This window comes from Numenius arquata, chromosome 6, assembly GCF_964106895.1.
Source record: "Numenius arquata chromosome 6, bNumArq3.hap1.1, whole genome shotgun sequence".
NCBI classification, from domain to species: Eukaryota; Metazoa; Chordata; class Aves; order Charadriiformes; family Scolopacidae; genus Numenius; species Numenius arquata.
In genome coordinates, this window is record NC_133581.1 from 2,767,445 (window position 1) to 2,789,631 (window position 22,187).

The window sequence follows — 22,187 nt, forward strand, 5'->3', positions numbered from 1 at the left end:
GCTAACAACAATAAATTTAATTCAGAACAATATGCCAAGTTAGGCTGAAGTTTCCTAACACCGTTCTCTTAAGCGCCGCTCAAACTGGCTTTAGGATGTGGATTTCGGAAAAGAGATTTCCTTCCCTCCATTAAGGCTAGATCTACAGAGCCACAAATAATTTCCAATTGCATTATATTCAAAAAGCCTCAGAAAGCCGTTAATGGAATAGCACCTCTTCCCTTAGACAAACAGTTTAGAAAATTAAAAGTTTCTCATCAGAGGCTCTGCCATCCCACACCAAAAATTCACCACCAGTCAGCGTCTGAAACCTTGCAGGAACGGACAGAAATCCAAGATGCTGCTTTTAAGTTTTCATATTAGTGCGACGGTCAAGGCCTTGCTTTCACATAAAGAAGAGACATTACATTTCTTTAACAGTCTACTACAGCACAGATGTTTTCTTTCCCTTTGACGTTAAGACGATTTGAATGCAACCTCAAATCCTAAACAGCCAGCATGGAACCTTTCCTCATGGAAAATATACTGACCGGGATGACAAACATTTGAATGCAAAAGCAAGCGGTATTTGCAAACTGGGAAGTTTGAAGGACCTTCCTCCTCTCCCTCCGGAAAAACAAATTGGCCAAAGAGACACACAGTTTAAGCAATCAGCCGCCTTCTTGACTATGAGGCATGCTAATCTGATGTTAAATAAGGGTTATTTTCACCCGAAGTTCATGTCAAAGCTCCTTCTGTTAAGAATATAAGACAGCCAAGATTCGTATGAGACCAAACACTCAGATGCTGATGTTGTGATGGAACACTCAAAATTTTAACAAATTTTGTCATTTAAAGAAAAACACAACTAGAAAGAAACTACACAATTTTGCAGTGTTTGAGTTTCCAGTAAAGTTCCCATCAATAATCGTAACTATATTTAAGCCCAAATTTAAATAAGGAAGTAAGTTCAAAAGGAAAATTTTTATTGTTCAGGATTATTTCCTGCACTGAGGTACTGATCTTTAGGTCAATCAGTGGTGAAAAAACCCCTACCCACCCCACCTGTAGAACTTTGTTGGCGCCAGCTCAAGCAACTAACAAACCTTTCCAGTCCCATCCACATTCAGTGCAGCTGGAAGAAATACTGTAAAAATGAGTGCAGAGATTTGAAAGACTAAAATATAGTTTACTTCATACAGTCACAAACTTCCAAGTCCAGCCATAAATTTGTATCTTCAATTGTCTGTTCTCATTAATGGGGCTGGTTAACGAGCTGTGTTCTCACATCCCTTTGTTATCCACAAGAGACTCGAGATGGGAGAAAATTGAAGAATACAGCACAATTTTCTCCACTGAGCCCCAAGACTCGTCTCTCAGATGTGCATTTATAATGAATGATTCTTGCAAAGAAGAGGTAAGAAAAGTCAACTACTTGGCTTGGGCAATGCCGGAGCTTCAAAAAATTCTGACCAATTGCTTTTGTATCTTATTCTTCTGGACTACAAAGGTTTTGCCCTATTTGCTTTTAATCAAATTAAGTTTAACCACTTTTGCAGCACCTTTTATCATCTTCCCAATATTGTCCAGAGTTAAAGCCCTTTCAATAACTTCTCTCAAATGGCATTTGAGAGAAAAGAAGGAAGCTCGATCCATTCTCCCAAGACATATACAAAGGCAGCCTGGAACCCAGTCTAAGAATCCGCCCGTCTAACAAATAAAGTCAGCAGGGTATTTTGAGAAGACACGTTTGTAAGGTCACAAACTTCTCTGAGAGTTTCAAAATCCCAGCAGGATACGTTAACTGGCTATTAACGAGAAGTCAGTGTTATTCTTCCAGCTACTCTGGATGTTATGCTTTAGAGATTGCTATACACAAAGACAGTATCTTGGAAATAAAATAGGGGTTAAGTGAAGTCTAGAACTCCCTCCACAGCAAAACCTGAAGTCACATTGGTCAACTGCTCCTAAAAAGACAGCCCATATACAGGGAGAACAGAGAAGTAAAACGTAGGACAAATTGACCTTAGGTATGAGACAATAGCTCATGATTTCCAAGTTAAAATATTTAAGTTGTAGGACTTCTAGGAACGATCCAGATTTCCCAGACACAGTAATATTAGGTAGAAACATCTGGAAAGTCGAGTGACTTAATAAATTATTTACTCAAGAATCCTTGTATTACAGCCAAGAGGAAGACAAGACACTGAAGCTAGAGGTTTGCTCTTGAGCACACACCACTGTACACTATCAGAGCCTACAAACATTAGATAATGAATCCCCTGCCAAAATAAAAATCTCTATCTCCTCATAGCAGCTGTCTATGCAAGGCAGTCATAACTAGTCTGTTATGCTCCCAGAAGACCAATTCACAGAAAAATCAAGTAAAAGCACCAAAGAGTACAACTGATGTGTCTACGTACAGGCTCAGAACTAGCACTTTGTTACGCTCGCTCATGCTGTCCGACCACAGGCACCAGCCCGGAGTTATCCCACCACAGCACCCAACTAGAATCCAGGCATCCAGGAAGGGCTCTGCAACGGAACCAGCCCAGAACTGCCACCGTTCGGCCTCAATACGATCAGTTCTTATCACGGTCTTCGTTCAAAAGATGACCTTTGTCAAAAGAACCGTATCTAGGAGTGGTTGTGATCTGGACGCAACTCAGATCTAGAGCTACGTTACAGAGTGAAGATACTTAAAAGCTGCCCTGAACAGGCCAGAAAACCAGTGAGTGGATCTACGTGCCATACTGTGACTCAAGCCAACGTTTCAGTATACTGTTTATTAGACGCATGTATTGAGATTAAAGGAGTCAGTGCAAATTCCCAGATTAAACACATCTTAAGTACTTGTTTTATGGTTATTATAACACATCTCCCTCTATCAGCATACAGTAGAGCAGCTACTCTAAAGACCATTTTCATACATGAAAAGGCTTACAAAGTTGTATCTCAATTAAGAGGCCTCTCAACTACCCAATGTTTTATTAATAAATTTAAGTTAAAAAAAAAAAAAAAAACGCCACAAACAACCCCCCAAACCTTAAATGGAATGTTGTGATCCATTCAGCGGTCTTTAATTTAGTATGCTGCAAGTTTATTGTCAAACTACAATTAGCTATTAAAGAAGCATTTGGTGTGCAATGGAAAAAGCTGAACAGCTTGTGTTCTACCAACCATTTAAAAAGTAAGCTGATGCACAAAAAAAAATAAAATAAAATGAATTCACTGTTTTCCTACATCAGTTCAACATTAAAAGGTTTGTCTTTTTATTTTTTTCCAGTTAAAAAACAGTCGGGACTATTATCTTGGTAATAGCTTCCTAAAAAAAGACAAAGAACAGCAACTTCTCACCAGACTGCAGTTTCTATCGTTACACGGGTACGGAATGTTTCTAGGCCTTGACTAAAGCTGCTGCTTCTGGCCATCAGTAACGTTTCAAGATGTCTGGTGTGTAGTATCTTCTTCACACGCTTATCACTTCTCTCAGTGAAAACATTTCTCATTTGTGCTCTTCACACAGAGGATGGAAAAGTGATATTACCACCTGTTTGTAGGGAGCTTCGGATCATTTCACAATGAAGTCAAATACCTGACTACAAGTTCTGAAAAGTTCAGTTGCGATACAAAGTAGAAATGACCCTCCGAGTGAAAACAACCTTCAGTTTTGTATATAACAGTTAAACAACACATAGCTGTTCCTTAATGTCACCTTTCCACAGGTGGGAATTATTTGATGAGCAATACTTAACATATAGCACTTTTTCTTCTTGCAGGTGCTATAGAACGCAACAGAACTACCGACACCTCTATGGAGGCAGCTATCAATTCTCCCCACTGCAGAGAGAGTGCATGTGCGCAAAAGGTAGGCACAAGTGATTTTCCAAAGATTATACCACAAGTATGCAGTAAAACTTGAATAAGACTCGGTATTTTCCAGCTCCTAGTCTTATGCCATTTCTTTTATACATTGCTGCCTTGATGAAAAGGAAAGTCCATAAAAAGGAAACAAGTTTCCCAGAAGAAGTCACAGCTATTAGAATAAAATCAGAAAAAACAGGGGGGTTTACATCTATTCAGGAAAAAGAGCATCTATCAGGGAGGGGAAAAAAAACCAAAACAAAAAAACAACCTTATGAAATGTCACCCCGTTACATTAAATTTGTTTCCGTCGTTGAAAACCAGTGTTCCAGGATACAATTTTTATAAACATGTTTTATTTGTCTTACTTATACCATTAGAACTGTAACTGCTGGCTGTCATTTCCCTTAAAAGGGGAAATCAATTCAAACACATACTGGTGCTTTTCAAAAGATAGCAATTAAAAGGGCAGCAGCAGCGGGCATTTGAGATTTCTTAAAACCTTCAAGGCTGCAGGAAAGACAAAAGGACATGTGACCAAAAGTGTTATGATTATCCATTAGAGATTTTCATCAGTACCGGCATCAGTTATTTAGGTGATAATACAGCAAGGTCAAGTATTAGTGACAGACAATGTGCAAGTCATAAGGAATGATAGAGAAATACCAATCCTTACAAAAGTCATTGCTATCAAAGAAACTTAAAAGTGTTTCAAAGAGATATCTAAATACTTCACATCAAATATACAGTGGCCATCCGGATTATATCTCACATTTGTTGCAAAATTTTGTTGAAGTGCCAAATCAAAACTTTTTTTTTTTTCTTTCTTCTTTAAAAAAAAAATAATAAAAATTACACAGTTACATTAGCAGTTATGCAAGCGATCTTAAATCCTTAGCCACAGGAAACAGGACCCTGGTGATGAGGAGTGCTGTAGCTAAGGGTGCTTCTTCTTTGTCAAAAAACTGGCTAGAAGCCTATTTGTCTATTTAGGGAAATACGCATCACTACATATCTTTAACTGTTGAGTGCTTCAATTTAATAAGAAAAAGCTGAAATGCAGTTGCTCTACCAAGCCACACTTCACCTTTTCCATCCTTTCATGGGAACGTTTAAGTTTTGTCAACTGCCACCACAGTAAATCTTTACGAATTTGCAGATTTTATCCAAATTTGTTACATCACTTTTAAATGTCAGAAGTGAGTCTTTGTTTGTTTGTTTGTTTTTTTTCCTGCCACTTCAGTTAACCATGGAGATTGGATCACCCTGAAAATTGCCTTTTTCGCTTTACTCTTAGCAAGGGTGAGGAATCTGAATCTCATGTGCAAGGCTCAAGATGATGCTTAGGACAGAACATGCAGAGTAATCGTTGTTTCGTTCCTTTCCATATCCAGGTAATATAAAGCTGGCAACTGTAGTCCTGTCATTATGGGTAATGAAAATAGTCCCTTTACAACAAACTTCCTGTAAGGGAGAACAAATAGATAATAACTCTTCTGGTAACATGTATAGTACACTGGCCAGTGTGTTTTTGGCGTTTAATGTAATCCTGTGAATTTCTTTAATTCACTTGCTGAGCATTCATTTGAGGCATCCCTCTGTTTGGTCTTGGGGGCCCACCACGACCTAGAAAATATAAAAAGGTACTTGAATTAGGAATGAAAACAGGTTATTTAAAAAAAAAATAAATCCTAAAAGCGCTGGTCTAAACTGGGTAAGAATTCCTGGATTTGTATTTGGGCTATCTATGGTTCTAAAAGCTCCTTCAAATCAAACCTCAACACCATGTAACCTGTCTTTACAGTTTTCAGCTTTATCCCAAGACTTTTTTCCCCAGAACTACAAAGTTATAATCACTTCAAGTAAAAATGGAGGGGAAAAAAAAAAATAAAAATCAAGTCATGAAGATACAAACATAAGATTAAAATCAAAAGTTTTGCAGTAATATAAGGAGCAATTGGTTTACTGTATTTTAAATATAAGCACCATGAGCTAACTAATCATGTTTTAATGAAGGAGTAAAAGAATGGAAGTTAAGAGACTGCCTGTAGCTCACACTGTCAGTATATAAGAATTGCAGGTCACTTGGGGAACCCCTCTCACGTTTGCCTGCAGCTCCCTGAAAACGGAACTCAACATTTCTTCGCCGTAGTTGTGCTTCCTAAAATAATCTCCCAGTTTCACCACAGCCTAATTCTACGCTGAATTTCAGGCCACAGTTCCATACTATAGGGCTGTTGGTACCCAGACAGTCAAGGACAGAACTCTTCAAAACCAAACTACCACACGGAACTGTGGTTTCAAGGGCAGTGCAACGTACAGCCTCAAGCTGCCCTCACTGACAAGGCTCTGGTGAGAACTCAGATTCTCATGGAAACGCCTGTATTGAGACAGAAGAGTCTCATCATCAAAAATCTACTCAAAACCCCCCCCTCAAACTGCAGAAACAGTGTTGAAAATAAAATTTTTAAGTTCAACTACAGCCTCATTGTTTATGTGAAACTTCTGTTTTCTCACATTAACACGTGGCAAACACTCTTACGAAGCTACAGGACAACACACCTCCAGAAGCTAAAAGCAACAGTTCTATAGGATCATGGAACAGATGAGCATGGAGAGAAGTTTTGTATTCTCAGATCAAGAGAGACCTCCACAACAGATGCAGCAGGACATCTTTTAGTGCTACAGAGCAGCACACAATTTTGAAGGCTGACAGGCCCTATGTCTGCTTTATAAACATCTTACCCGCAAACTACCAACACACCTAGTAAGCAGATCTTAAGTCATGATAAACTTCACAAAAAAAAAAACCAACCGCACTTTCCTAAGGCTTTCATTAATAAAAGGGAACTACAAAGTTCTGTAACATTTAAAGTATTAAAAGCAGTTGTTTTAACTTCTTTTCAAAGAATTCCTCATTCAACAGCCAACTAAACCTCCACCACAAGTTGAAAGGATCACAGTATAATTCAAGTCAGCTGACTTGACCTCAAGAGGTCCTCAAAATTCAACCTCTGCTCAAAAGCAGGGTCAACTATGAGGTCAGAGGAAAGTAAGCTTATTCTTCACTTGTGACCTGCTGAATAAGGGGTGAGGCGGCTCTTTAAATCCAAAGCTCTAGAAGGTGGATCAAAAAAATGTCCATTCAGCCCAAATCAATTATTCACTACTCAGGAATTACCTCTAGGAGCTCCCCGAGGTCCACTTTGTCCAGAGCCACGTTTGAAATTCTGTTGATATCCATCCTGAAGCAAAGAAATGAAAGGAGTTTACCAATAAAATAAGGGGTATGTATATGTCAGTATATATTCTCAATATATACTGACAAAACTCCTGTGACTTCAACACACGGTATTTTATTTAAATTAATCTTAGAAAAACAAAATCTTACTCCTATTAGTACTCAGTAGGTATAATAAAATATACAATGATAAATTCCTTCTCCAGTTACAGGATATGTTGCTCAATATAAATAAGAAATGTAAATAGATATATTTAGCATTCAAATTTTTTAACTACACAGAGGTCCAACAGATGAATTTGTTGAAGGACCACTCAATAAGTGAAGCCACATTTTAACAGCAGGATCAAAATCTGTCATCTCATTTGCTTATAAATACTTCTTTAGGGATCTGCAGAGCTAGACATTTTCCAGTCAAAGCAAAATTGAGCTTTGACTCAATTTTGAGTCAAAAATTCTCAAAATTTTGAGCATTTTTTGCTCAAAAATTTGAGCAAAGTTTTTTGAGCAAACTGAGCATAATTCTGTCAGAACAACAACATTCTACACAAATTTCAGAGTAACGTATCACCATTGCAGAACAAGCAATCCCAAACAAGTTTGAAAATTTAATGTCAATGGATTTACATTCTCCTTTAAGTTTCTTTCTCAAAGCTGTGAAAATAATTATGTTTAAGGGAGAATTCTTTATGACTCACCCAACCGTCCTCTAGTTACTAGCCTAATTCCTTTATAGATCAATCAGCCAAAAAGAACACGTTTCCCATTTATACCCAGCCATTTAATATTCTGCTATTTCCAAGTATCTGGTTACTACCCAAAACTTCTGTCTTCATTAACAATAAAAAAAGTTATCAGAAAAGTTTTCACTAATAGATTAGTTCAAGCGCTTTTGTTGACAGGTACTTTTTTTCTTCTATTTCTAGACTGTCACAACAGAAGGGTAGCTTACCCGCTGGTAGTTTGAATAATCCCGAGGAGCATTAAATTGGGGCTGTGTGTAACCACTGTTTGGAGTGTTGGAAAAGGAAGGACGGTAGCCATCATATCCTCCTAAGGAAGAGGGTACAAGTCTTTCACTTGGAAATGATAGCCTATTACTTTATGCTACCATGTAAGTCAAGCAAATGTTTGCAACATCAGTGCTAATACTGCTACAAGAAACAAGAATGAAGACCTAGTAAAAACTGAGAGGGCACAGCAATTCACCGCCATTTCTCTAGTAATCTGAAGCTTGATTTACATGACATCCAATCCAGAGCTAAACATAATACTAGGATCTGAATGTAAAGCTGTGACCTGCAAGGCCACAACAGCCAACTCAAGCAAGAAGCTGCTCTTGAGCAGACCCTCCTGAGTGCTGGGAACCATGTCAAAGGCCAGCTCCAGTCCCAAGGGTCTAACACTTGGAATCCAGATCAGTTTTAAGCGGACAAGTAGTTACTGCTGCATTCCCTGCTACAATCAGTTGTATTTTATACAGGTTTCTCCTCCACTCTCCACCCACACAAGAAGAGGAGCATGGCAAAAGCACACAGTACTGTATCCGTTAGTCTAATCCAGGACACCTGGCAAGGAAACGGTCTCTCTCCCCCATTATAACATCCATGTCTTCATAACATTGACAGCTACATATAATAACCTCCATGAATCATGAAATTTCTCATATTTATCCAGAACTATCATTTCTCTGTTCCCGTTAATTCCCTCAAGAGTAATGACTTTGGATCTTTTTCGCTCTTTTATTTCTACATTATCCAGCCTATTTCCCAATACGACTAAACATGGAATGCTTTAAAAAACACTGCTTCTACCACGACTGGAAATAAAAAAACGTTTTTGAAATACCAATTGGCATCTGAATCCCTCATCTGATGGTTGTGAAATTCTGTTGGGTATTTCTGTTTGCTTACACTTGCAATACAGGAAGCCTAACAAAACATCTAAAACTGAAGTTGCTTAAGGTAGCTAAAGCTAACGGAACTTTTACTACAAGTTTTAATATCTTACAGAGATACTACTGCAGTATAAAACCAACAGCAGGTCAGTTTAACACTTGATATCTTGAGATAGTGTTTCCAGAAAGAAGTCAGTAAAAGTCTAATAAGTGTGTTTAGTAAAGCTTTTTACCTCTAAATCCATTTGCCGGTCCCCTGTAACCATTCATTAAGCCACGAGCCCCACGTGATCCACCACGAGACACTCCTCGACTGTTGTAATAAGGCTGACTGTTACGTGGAAATCCAGTATTCTGTTGAGGAGGTTGCTGGTGATTACCCGCAACTTGATGGGTCTGGTCCGGGGAACCGTGGTAAGTACCAACCACTATATTGGAAGCAGGGAGAAAAAACAAGTATAAAAGTCTGCATTTCTTTATTTATGTTCCCATATATACTTTCAACAAACTCAACATTCAAAGCTTTGAAATACCATTGGACACATCAATAAATGCTCACCCATTCAAAGAAAAATAATCTGCAGATTTAAGTAGAAAGTATAGTAGTCAGATATCTCACAATATTAGAACAGCCCAGAAATGGTGCAAGCTCAGCAACAAGTATTCCTGATGCAGGTACAATTCTCCTGTGCTACTTCAAATCCTTTAAAAATCAGCAACACACCACCTGGAAAAAGCGGTATGAGTAAGTTAACCCACTTCTATAACTGCCTCCCCTCTGAACTGGCAGAGAGCCACCAAGAAATCTTTGCTTTCACTAAATCTTCTCCAGTAGGTGTTGCTGTGCTGACGAAGGTGAGATTGATGGGAACATTTTAACAGAGCTGCTGTTTTGACTGGACAGGCTGAGGATCCTTTCTTTATACAGGACGTGTAAATCAGAAGGCAAGAGCAGAGTGGACAGCTTGAGACTATCTGCATCTTCGCCGTAAGGAACGCCACAACAGCTTCACTTTCCAGGAACTGGCAGAAATGAAGTGGATTAGAAAAGCAATTCGAAGGTCATAGGCTTGTTAAGATTGGAATTCTGTATGTAAGAGCAAAACAGCTTTAAAATTTAGCCTGATAACAAACCCCACAGAAAATTTCTTAGTGATAAAGCCCCTCAGGAAAATTTCTCCATCATCCATCAGGGAACACAACTTCACGTCTACTTCACTGAGCACTATGGAACTTTTCCATAGATCCTCCCTTCTCCTCAACTTCCCATCAATTCTCATGGAATGCATGAAGTGGTCAGCCTTTTGATTGTTTAATTAGCCTGCAGGTTTTGTTCTAATGACACTGCATTTCCTCTATATCAAGTTACATTTACTTGGCTGTTACATTAAGTTAAGCATTTGATATTGCATGATCCACCTTCAACACCAGCATTCCCCAGATTTCCCCATTTCTGCCGTGTGCTGTCTATGGCTCAAAAACCATACAGATAGACAAGGAAAACTTTGTTCTCCCTCTTCTCATCCGCCCACCCCAGGACCCTGCTTGCAAGGAAGACAAAATTCAAGCTCGTGATCAGTTATAGAGAAAAAGGATCAGGATCTTTTTTCCTTACTTCATCTCCAGTAGTTGTTAGCACTTTGCCCATGTCATCTCCTGTCCTGTGTCCTTGTCCCAGTTTCAAGTTAAAACCGAACCAATTTTCTGTTCTGTAACTTTACATCCTAGCTAGGCCTCCTCTAACTCTCTGAAATTAACGGCATATTGTGGAGAAAACTGCTCGTTCTCAGAATGATAAGCCCAATGTTTGTGCTCCGTGCCAAGGGATGGTGTGCAGGGAGGCCCTTGCTTATACTTATTGCTATAACAACCAAGGGCAGCCAATTTCGTTATTTGCCCCCTTAGAGGGTCGGAAATGGAAAAAACGTAGAGGGGCCACATCTGTGGGGAGGAGGGGACAGGAGAGGTGACCCAAACCTGACCAACTGGGGTATTCCATCCCATCTGCCCCACGCTCAGTATAAAAGCTGAGGGATCAAAGGGTCAGCCCCCTTCCTGCGATGGCCGATGTCCAGAGAGGACTCTGTCTGTTCATCTGCCTTTGATCCCAATCCGTGTGTTCCTGACTCCAGAGCTGGAATCCAGTTCCCATCCGTCACCGAGTCCAGTCTGGGACTTCCCCAGTGCCTGCCGGTGACGTGACTGTCATTCTGGGAGCTTGATACAGTTTTGTATATATTGTACCTATTTCATTATTTTCTTTTTTTTTTTTTAATTTTAATATTAATTCTTCATTAAAGTAGTTTAGTTCATTCTAAACTTCTACATCTCCTTCTCTTTCTCTCCTCTCTCTTTTTTGTGGGGGGGAGGGGGAGGAAGGGCCATCTGTCAGTCTGGTTTTGGTAAATTCAGCCAAAACCACGACAGTCCTTCACTCAAAATGGCTCTACTCTGGCAGAACAGCAGCTTTGTACATAGACTTTTTTTTTTTAAGTTGCTAACTTGTAGTTCAAATACAGCAGGTAAAATGCTTTCCATCTAAGTAACTTTAGCAAAACGTTCTAGAACTTTATGAACCTTACATCACCTGTGAGAAGTTCATATTTGTTCTCAATTATAGCTTACTATTTCCTTTTAAAAATGTCATCTCAGATAGTAGAACTTTTTTTAAAGCAAATTTAAGGATCATCCAACCTTAACATCAACAGAGCAAGTACTCTCCACTGGCCAAGGCCATCAGCGATGGCAGCAGTGCCTCTGGGATGACATATCTTAAAAAGGGGGGGGGGGGAACCTGCACAACTGCAGCTGAAGAGAGGAGTGAGAATGTGTGAGAGAAACAGCCCTGCAGACACCAAGGTCAGTGCAGAAGGAGGAAGAGGTGCTGCTGGCACTGAAGCTGAGATTCCCCTGCAGCCCATGGTGAGGCAGGCTGTCCTGCTGCTGCCCAAGGACCAGTGGCCTCACGGAGAGAGAAGCCCATGCCAGAGCACATTTGCTGCCAGGACTTGTGACCCTGTGGGAGACCCACGCTGGAGCAGTCTGTTCCTGAAGGACTGCACCCCATGGAAAGGGCCCACACTTGAGCAGTTCATGAAGAACTGCAGCCTGTGGAAGGACTTACACTGGAGAAGTTCGTGGAGGACTGTGTCCCATGGAAGGGACTCCACACTGGAGCAGCAGAAGAATGTGAGGAGGAGGGAGCAGCAGAAACAATGTGTGATGAATTGACCGCAACCCCCATTCCCCATCCCCCTGCTGCTGCATTTGAGAACATGTGACATGCTTTGCTACATCATCTAGAACTTCACAGCCCGATCATCTGCTCTACTCAAGCTATTGCCATTTTAGTTTTTGCTAAAATAAGTTTACCTGTCTGGAGTTGTTCTTGTTGAAGATCTGATTGTTCTACTTGGTGAGGTTGATTGGAGAAACTCTGGTTGTAACTGGCCTGGTACTGGTTTTGCTGCTTAAGGGTTTCTGGCTCATTAACAGGAGGAACGGGTGCATTCATGTTGAATACCTATAATGTCAGAAAAATAGCTCTCTGGTCCAATTTATTTTTTACAATTCCTCATTGCATCATGTAAAGAAGTATGCAAGTCTGAGAAATGCGAATAACCAAAGACTTTTTTTACATAATCACAACTGATTCCACTCTTTGCATAACATCATAAGGAATGACTTCCAAAATAAAGGGAATCAATATTAATTTACTACTTACTGTTTGCATGGATTGGAATGGAGCTGCATTAACGTTGATTCCGCTGCTATGCAAAGGTTTGCTAGATCCGGCCTGGAACACCTGCGGCTGAGATGCAGTGGGAAGCGATGAAGATGATGGGGTCTGGTCTGCATTCAGTGACATTGAAGCCTAATAATTAAAAAAAAACAAACAATGTTTTAGCAGCTTTTGAATACTATAAAAAATTTAAATTAAAAACTTCGCTTGTTTTAAAAAAGTGACAATGCCTCAGGTTCACCTCAACAAATGAGTATTTTCCACTGCAGCTGAACAGCCACATTCATGGTGGCATAATGGGAGACGAAAAACCTAGCAGTCTTCTCCCTCATTAACTTGAAACACAATGGGAATAAAACCTACATTTCCTAACCCAACATCACTGATGCTCACGTGCTGATGCTGGCATGTTACTTTTAACTAAATGGACAATCTATTAACTTAACTTAATTCTTACTACAAAGGACTTACTGGTCACAAACAGGCTCAAAATTTTGAAATGAAACAGAACTGAAGTGGCCCTATCAACAGGTGACTGAAAATTACAAGATTTTATTTACAAAGAAACACAGACTAGCATTTGATCACACCTACAAGCAGAGTCCTTCCCACCCCTGTGAAATCTGACTTGCCTGAATCTGGTCAATTGATTCTTTCTGTGGCCGCTGCTCTGTTGTGTGAGAAGGCTGATACATGGGTTGGGAGGCTGAATATCCCTCACTTGTAGAAGAAACCAAGGGAACCTGACAAAATAAACCCCAAAAGTCAGCTGATGCTCACACACAGATTTAGAAAAAGTATCACAAAACTCTGGAATGAATGGAACTCTCTAGTAGAAGTATGTATTTCCAGCAAATTTTTACAACCCTTAAAAATTAAGTACTTTTTAACAAGTAACCCGCCAGATTGTAGTCTGTGGGTATCTCTGAATCATCTGGACATGTATTTGCTTTCATTAAAGAACATCCTCCTCCTTATTTCCTTATACAACCTCAACTACCATTACAATAAAGCTGGGGAAAGACAGACAGAGAGAGAAATACAGAGAAGTTTAAATGAGAGAACTCCAAGCTCATACAGAAATAGAAAAGTGCTGTTTTCCAATGGACTGAATTTGCTCATTTTACAGCCTCTGCTCCCCTACACAGACCCCAGGGAAAACCGGCCAACAAAGCAGAGGACTTGGCATTTAAGGGAATTGGGGACTTTAAGAGGCAACTGATAACAACTGATGGGTGTGTTCACATCACCTTGTTGAACATTCAATAGGAAAGAGGTACGTTTAGCTACTGCTTGCAAGATCCCCAAGGGAATCATTGGCAGCACTGGCAGAGGTAAGGAAAGCAAGAAAAAAATCCACTGAAGTCACAGACATCATTTAACAGTAAAGTAAGAGCTAGTGCTGAGACAACTCTGACAAAAAAAATTTTTCTACACCTACAAAACAACAAAACTGCTGAGAGTACCAGCACTTCAGCAGGTACATACAGAGGAAACTCAAGAAAAAGACCCACGTTCATATTATATACAAATAAGTGACTTAAAATTCGCGGATCTATTCTGGACAAGATAAAGCAAGCAGTTTATACTACCATCACTCAGATCAAACACCTAGAGAGATCAGATTCATTACTTGAGACCAACAGAGTCCTTCAGAGATGCCACAAATGCTTAATAAAAAAATCAGGAAGTTCTTTAATCACTAGACAATTCAGTAAGAAACTGACACATCTTAATTAAAAATGAATACACCATTTACACACTGCAGAAGAACATTTAAGAGATCCTACTTAAACAGGAATTTCAGGAAAGCGCAACTGAAAACAGCATTCCAAACAAAGTCCTTCCTCTGAATCGTGAAAAAAAAACCCCACTTAAAATTCACCACCATCACATGGGAACTGGGAACTGCCCAGAAGTCCACACTGGGCCACTACAACGAGCAGCGCAAACTGCAACTGCTTCCAGGGTTGTGCCCTTTGGTTTAAGAAGCCTCTAACTAGAAACGCAATTTCCTCAATAAACTCGTACTTCAACCTTGAACCCAACAGTTTTCCAAACAGGGTAATGTCTGATAAGACTCCATTACAGAAAATATGCAATGTCTGCATAAAAACTATATATAGTAATGCTTAAGATATAACAGACATAACAGATTTCCCAAAATGACAGCTGCAGCTTTTTGAGGTTTTTCATATAGTTAGGAATGAAGTCTTATTATAACATCAAAACTAAAATAATTTAAAATCCAAAATACAATTTACTATGTTACCTGTGTAGCTTCTGGTTGCACAGGAACTTGGTTGGGCTGGGCAAGTCTTGACTCAGCATGAACTGAAGGAAAATAAATTCACTTATTACATCGTACAATCAAATCGTTCACAGAAGACCATCTTATCCATTTGTTATTTGAGAGCTCATCATCGTTAAGATGATTATGCCTTTGGCATGGCAAAGCTACACTCAAAATACCAATTACTATTTCCATGCAAAATATGTTTTTTCTAGTTGTCTAAAATAATCCAGCAATTTCCCAAAGGCTCAGCAAAACTGTATTTTCTTCATTTAAAAAATGTTTAAAGTGTTCCACACTTCCAAGCAAAATGTAGAAGCAACTGAGAATCTGAAGTCTACAAATAGGATGCTTCAAAAGTACAATCACATTTGTGAGAAAAACACACTTTAACATCACTTGTGATGGTCTCTACTACGTAGCAGTAACTGAAGCATTTCTAATAGATGCTTTGCAGACTTCCCCAATATTTATGTTTAGGATTTACCATTACAAACCTGGAGGGCAAACCATTTGCGGCATGTCCAAATTCTGTGCTGGATTCATGGGCTGTGCAGATACAATAGCAGGATCCAGTGTTTGGTTCTCAAACTCCAGCATAGAGTCCTGGGAAAAAATAAAAATAATATGATCAAATCCAGTTTACTATGTTTTAAAAATATTAACGTTCAGAGTACAGAAATTACCAGGTTACGATAAAGGAAGCTCAGTCCACAGTTACACAATTGCTGGGTTTACCATACATTTTAAATCAAGATACTAAAAATTCCAAAATGTATATATCACAATAAAAATTCAGTCCGTGTATACAAATTACAGCTCATCTGACAAAAAGATAACTGGAGGGAGATTTCAATAGCCTGTAATAGGCTTTAATCTACTCTTTATTCTTCATCCTAAATTAGCACTTTGTAGGAAGAAACAAAAAAAGGAACCTAAGAAGTGTATTCCCGATTTGTTACCAAGGTGTCTGCTCTTTGGTAGGAAAAGGAGAGGCTTTTTCCGATGTATTCTGTTATCTCCCAATGAATTCCTAGTTGGTTCAAACTTAACAGATTAAAGAGAGCCTTCAAGAAGCACCACAAAAAATATTCTCCTCACTTGTAGTTTTTCATAACATGAAATTTAGAACTAGCTTATAGAAGGGCTATTTTACCTCTGGTCTCACTTCAGCAGAATACACACCACAGCACCCTGTGCTGCACCACTTTCTGCCTTCTCGGTAGATTTAGTACAAACAAGGACTGAAAAGCTGAATAACACTCTCATTGTACTTTGACAGCAATACAGGTTTGCGGGCTCTGGATGAGATTTTGCCACGCAGCACTATACTGTTTGCAAGACCATTGTATTTTTCAAATAAACTACAGCAGACTCTAAATCACGACTAAAAACCAAAAAGTGCTATTTTGTTTCTTTTGACTGTAGCTTCGCAGTACCACGGTGGGTTCACCATACCTGCATGAAGTTATACGGGCCCTGCATCTGCGCCATAAGGTCCTGTACTCGCTGTCTTCTAACGAGGGGATCTGCTTGAGCCACGGTAGTGAGCGTGTGAGGTTCAGGAACCGGAGGAGATGTAGCTTGTGTCTGTTGCTGCAGCGAGTTTACAACCTAACAAGAAAAAAGCAAGAGACTGAAGCTTCAGTTTAAGATAACACCGCACAGAAGTGACTCAGTAGTTCTTCAAATTTATGGCTATTGCCTAATTCATTATGGTCATAATTACTATAATGTTCTTGAAGAAAAATACTACATCCTCCAAGTCATGCCAGTACTGGTGGCCAGCTACTGACCTGAGCACTTCACAGGATGAAAGAGTCTACAGACTGTGCTCTATTTGCTTTCCATCTACTCTATTCCCTGTTAAGACCAGCACTAACAAAAAAAATCTGTTCAATATTAAAGGGATTTTTTTAGAGTAGGATTTGAGACAGCAGTTTATCAGTGTTTGGAAATTTAAATTTAGGGAAAAGTAAGTTTCAGGAATAAACACACTTGGAGAACAATTCTCTTCTTATACCTTTTTGGTAACGTAAGTAGAGTCAGAATTTTCGGTCTATCTTAAGACCTCAAAAGTCTAAGTTTTCATAGCCAGATCTAGACCCAAGTTCTCAAGTGTAATCCCAGCTAACTGATTTATGGTCTCAGAGAACAGCAGGCAGCACTGTGTGATGGGACGATTGCAGAGAGCACCGTGGGGGGACACCAGAAGCCCAGAAGCAGAAGCACAACTTATAGCGGGCAAAAAAGCTCCGATTCACTAGACGTATTCCAATACGGTGCACAAACAAAGGTACAAACAGCAACATGCTTTCAAATACCACCTTATCAACGACAGCAGAGCAACCAGGAAAGCTGAACATGAGCATCTAAGAACAACCATCACCAAACAGCTTGAAAGCAAATGGTTACAAGGACAATTGACCTGTATAAAATAGCAGTTTCGCATTTCTAACCGGTTTTGCTCTTTAGGCAACTCCAGTAACACTGAAGTGCCATTTTCAATTTGCATTCATGTCAACAACTGTCCTTTAAAAAGAAGATCATTGACAATAAGTTGTCTCTTGCTTCTCTATTCCCATGAGCTTTTCATCATTAATAATCTTCCAGATAAACAGGTAAGCCTTAAACTTAGAGTTGCACAGGATATAAATTAGTTATGAATTATTATTATTATTGTAAAATTAATGCACCTCAAAGTTCAAAATATTTATGTCAAATATCTGGCTACTTAGAACTGCAGAGCAGATTTTTGTACAGCAGTCATGACAAGTGACAAAACAGTCCTAGTTTAGACCAGTTCTAGAGTGGTATCTGAACTTCACACCTGAATTCCCTCTATCCACCCTCAAAGCCTGTACATTTTTTTTTTTAAACTTCTCAGAGAAACCTACAGCGTCTCCCAGGATGCCTACTCCTTGCTCAGATATACAAACATCATTTGTATGTGACATTCTGCAAACTCACAAACTCCAATGACTCATTCCTTGACCAGATCCCTAGCCACCTGTAGTGGAAAATAAAATAAAATAAAAATATCTCTAAACAAAACTAAAAAACGACTACAACCTACATTCCGCAAGATGCCCTTCAGATCCAAATCTCCACTAAGAGAAACCCAAGGGGAAGCAGTGTGACAGTTCCCATGTTTCCCACACTGGGAAACAACCACAACCGCTCTGCTGTATTACACAGTCAAATTATCGACTCTTTCCAAATTAAGAATTAAACCCCTGTGAGCGGAAAAAACACCTTTTTGAAATGTTATTCAGCACATATATATAGACTTCTTGCACATTACAAAGCTTTAAAATGGAAGTAAAGGGAAAAAAAGCAAGCCAGATGACTAGGTGAAACTTGAAGGGTAAAACCAGTAGCTACTCATCTCCTCCATAACTATTACCAAAAATATTCTCAGTTATTCGAGTACTATCACCCAACTTGGGAAGTCCATGTCATTCGTATCAATTCAGTTATCTTCAAGAAAAAACAAGTTGATGGAATAATCAAGAACACAGAACAGGGACAAAATTTTAGCAAATGTTCTGCTTTTTCACAAATAGTACAGTACTAACTTCAGATGGTGCTTAGCATTTTACATTGTCTTTGACGAGCCTCTTTTTTTAATGTCAAAGGAACTGTTTAGAGCCTATTCCTTTAGTCTTGTTATCACTACCAGGTACTTTGACCTATTCTAATCATAGTAGGATGAAACTACTAAAAAAAAATATAAAAATATCGACGTTTTGGATATTAACTTTCCAATGAACAGGCTCTGGTTCTACAGTTAAGAGCTTTCTAACAGCTTGGTGCATGAAAAAGGTATAGAGAACATTTAAATATAAGGATTATTATTCAAAAAGCAAATTATTACCCCACCATAGATCTCCATTTGTCTCGGGGGCATAGCAGCAAGGTTAAACTTTTTCTGCAGAATAGCAGAAATTGCATACTCCCCCCTCCTGCCACCCTGCCCTTCCACCTTCTCAGCCAGCAGAGCTGCCCAGACACAGTCAGGGGAGAATGACAGGGTTGAGGCAGCCAAGGGGCAAAAGAAGAGGAAAGAAGAAGTAAAACCAAGAGTTTAATGAGACCACAAACCAACCAGAATGATCCTGTATTCTGGCAGGCACAGAACAGTTTCCAGTTCTACAAAAAAAAAAAAACAAAAAAAAAAACCACACACACAATACACACATCCATCCAACCAAAGTTCCATAATCTAAGACACAGAGAACTTTCTATAGAAGCAGATTCAGGTACTTCTTACAAATGAAGCAGTTAAAATCAAACAAACCAACCTCAACAGCAAGCAGCCCCCAAAATCCAAAACAACAACAAAAAAAACACCCCACAAACAAAACGTCCTCTATTACCACTAAAAGACATCTTCACCAAAATTAAAACATCATACAATCGAAATACAAATACACTTCTAAGAATTCACAAGCAAATTCTTCAGTTTAAAACTTATGGAAGGCCCATCCAGGATGTCATTGTGAGACACTGACACTTCTCAAACTATAGACGTACCACAGAAATCTTGAATGTATCACATCTGCTCAACCGTTACTGGAAAACAGGCCAGTTTGGGATAGCCTTCCTCTTCATAAACAATTATGGCAATCTTCTACATAAATGTTCTCTTTCACAATACTACCAGCTGCCAAAAGTAACAGCTCTCTGTCACAGCTCCCACCATGCTAATGCTACAACTACCTTGAGCTGAAGAGCACCGAGGCTCTATACAATATGTATCATCTCCCCTAAGGATAATTCAGTTGCACTCCCATGAGAAAAGGGGTTTTGGCACCAGCAAGAGTCATTTCAAAAACAGTTACTCTCCATTTCCCCTTTTTGCATTAAATCTGAGAAAATAAGGTTCTTAAGACTAGGTTCTCAAGACCAGGCTGGACGGGGCTTTGAGCAACCTGCTCTAGTGGGAGGTGTCCCTGCCCATGGCAGGGGGCTTGGAACTCAATCTTTAAGGTCCCTTCCAACTCTAACCATTCTATGATTCTAATTACAAAGAAGCAGTCTTCAAACTGCTCATTTGTACATACTCCAACAAATTGGGAGACGAAGGCGAACCGAAGTATATATTATTTGTGTTGTTCTATGAAAACAAAGCTGATATAACGCAGATTTAGCTGACTAGTAAAGACACGTGGAAAATTACGAATTTCTGAAATCGGACTGATACAAACTACAACCTGAATTCTTCTACCATATTAGTACATATTACTATTATTATTATTATTCCCATAAAGTAGCATCTGAGTTTTCAGCTGTGCAATACAAACTCTTACAGTTTCAGAAGAGGGAAACGCAACGGGCTTCAATCATAAGGTCCGTATTCTCGTGTCTTCTTCCATATTACTTACATTAAAAATGACAGAGAACTAAACCTCTAGGCTACTCTGGACACTTGGTATAAACACAGATTTAATTTGGGTATATTTCAAGATAATGCTTGAATGGCTTCAGTCTAATTTTAAAATACATCAAGCATGACTTTAATCAGCATGGTTTTGGAGGGTTTCTTAGGTTTTTTAAGAGATTTCTTAAATCACATTTAATAGCAATGATATTTTAAGGTTTTTTAAGGAAATGGAATACTATGACCAGACACTACCAAAATCATTCATGTACACACAGCAAAGTTGTCGCGTTAGGTATAGGAGGCTTCACACCCATCTTAAATATTATTAATTCTCTAAGTGGTCTTCAACACTGTAAGATAGGAATTTCAGCCAGACTGAATGTATGAATTAGGCAAATTAGGTAATAATATCAAAACTGCTCCTCTCTGTTTCACCACCTGAATACATGATGAACACTTCCTCCACTCCCACACTTAAGAGCATGGAAGAGTCGAAAAAATTTACCATTTGTAATTTGCTGCTACAAAAGGCTAAAGTGGGTCAAAAAATTAAGTCTCCAGCACCTGAAAGATCCTGCTCGTACCTGTTCCTAACAGATGGGACACAACCCAAGTTCCAACACATCAAACATCTGAATGACTCCATGTGACTTGTCCTTTCCAGTACGTGCAGAACACAAATTCTAGTGTAATAAAACGGACTTGTTCATATAGTTAAGTCTAGAATCTAAATTACTAAACTGCTATCCCAATAGCAATATACGACAAACACCACAAGTCAACAACCACTCAAAGGCAAAGTAGTAACAAGTTAAACACTTGAACTATAGCTCTTTAAAGCAGAGACGTACAGGCAGGCACATTTTAACATCAAATTACGTGCATATTCAATCTGGAGTAGACGTTAGTTGAGATACTAATTTTCAGCTCCCTCTCCATGGAACCACGCAATGACACGCACAACTATGCCATGCTGCCAGCAGCTGGGTAGATAAACTTAAGTTCTACATTTGCAGCAAAGTTCTCTTAAAAAAAAAAAAAAAAAAGCCTAAAAGCCTTTACAAAAAGTCTCTTTCAGCCTAAGACTTAAGTCCCGTTTTCCCAAGCAAGCCACTACTGAACAAAGCAAGTTCTCCACAAACTCAGCCAGACTGCGTAGCTTCTATTTTAGGTACTCCTGAGCTAAATATGTAATTGAAGACTGAGTAGTGAGTCCAAGCCTACTTAAATGTATGTATTTTTGTATATATTAAGGGAGAAGGGATGCAATACTAAAACCTATGGGTTGTGAGTCAGCGGAAACAGGGATTGCAATTTTACCTGCAGTACACAAGATCTTACCTCAACCGTTTCAACTGTCCACTCATCTACCTGTTCCTTCTCACTACTGCTGAACTGAGTCTCTGCCATGAATTGTCTGTTTACATACTAAAATAAAAATAAGAAAGGGTATGAAAGTAAAAGTAAGTGGCATTAAAGGTATACAAAATGACAATCTTTCCAGTGAATAATACCTCAGTTGATTCAACTTCAGTTGGTTCAGTAAATTCTTCTGCTGGATCAGGTTCTGTAAGAAAAATGTATTATTTATGTGAAAAAACAAAGCAAACCAAACATCATGTTACAGACCTAGAAGACAGAAGGTTAGACGAGAAAATCTCCCCCCAAAAAAGTGGAATTTTGAAGAACTGTGATGCATTTTTGCAGTCGTTATTTATCAAAAGTATTTATTTAAAGAAGCATGATAGACTACTACTACACAGGAAGTACAGCTAAGTGTAAGGA

The 22,187-nt window shown here is 39.0% G+C and overlaps 1 protein-coding gene across 3 annotated transcripts in view; it reads right to left on the bottom strand.

Moving 5' to 3' along the window:
• Positions 1 to 3,229: 3,229 nt before the first annotated feature.
• Positions 3,230 to 22,187, bottom strand: part of CAPRIN1 (cell cycle associated protein 1) — a 37,381-nt gene continuing 18,423 nt past the window's right edge. The window contains exons 8-19 of one of the 3 annotated variants that reach the window (XM_074149083.1): positions 21,917 to 21,969; positions 21,744 to 21,830; positions 16,475 to 16,630; positions 15,514 to 15,622; positions 14,996 to 15,057; positions 13,356 to 13,466; positions 12,706 to 12,855; positions 12,354 to 12,504; positions 9,215 to 9,409; positions 8,037 to 8,137; positions 7,025 to 7,088; positions 3,230 to 5,469 (exon numbers count right to left, since the gene is read on the bottom strand). In XM_074149083.1, the coding sequence (XP_074005184.1) occupies positions 5,405 to 5,469; positions 7,025 to 7,088; positions 8,037 to 8,137; positions 9,215 to 9,409; positions 12,354 to 12,504; positions 12,706 to 12,855; positions 13,356 to 13,466; positions 14,996 to 15,057; positions 15,514 to 15,622; positions 16,475 to 16,630; positions 21,744 to 21,830; positions 21,917 to 21,969 (1,304 nt within the window). In that variant the 3' untranslated portion in view covers positions 3,230 to 5,404. The remainder of the gene's footprint in view (positions 5,470 to 7,024; positions 7,089 to 8,036; positions 8,138 to 9,214; positions 9,410 to 12,353; positions 12,505 to 12,705; positions 12,856 to 13,355; positions 13,467 to 14,995; positions 15,058 to 15,513; positions 15,623 to 16,474; positions 16,631 to 21,743; positions 21,831 to 21,916; positions 21,970 to 22,187) is intronic. The other 2 variants (XM_074149084.1, XM_074149085.1) reach the window with 2 other exon arrangements.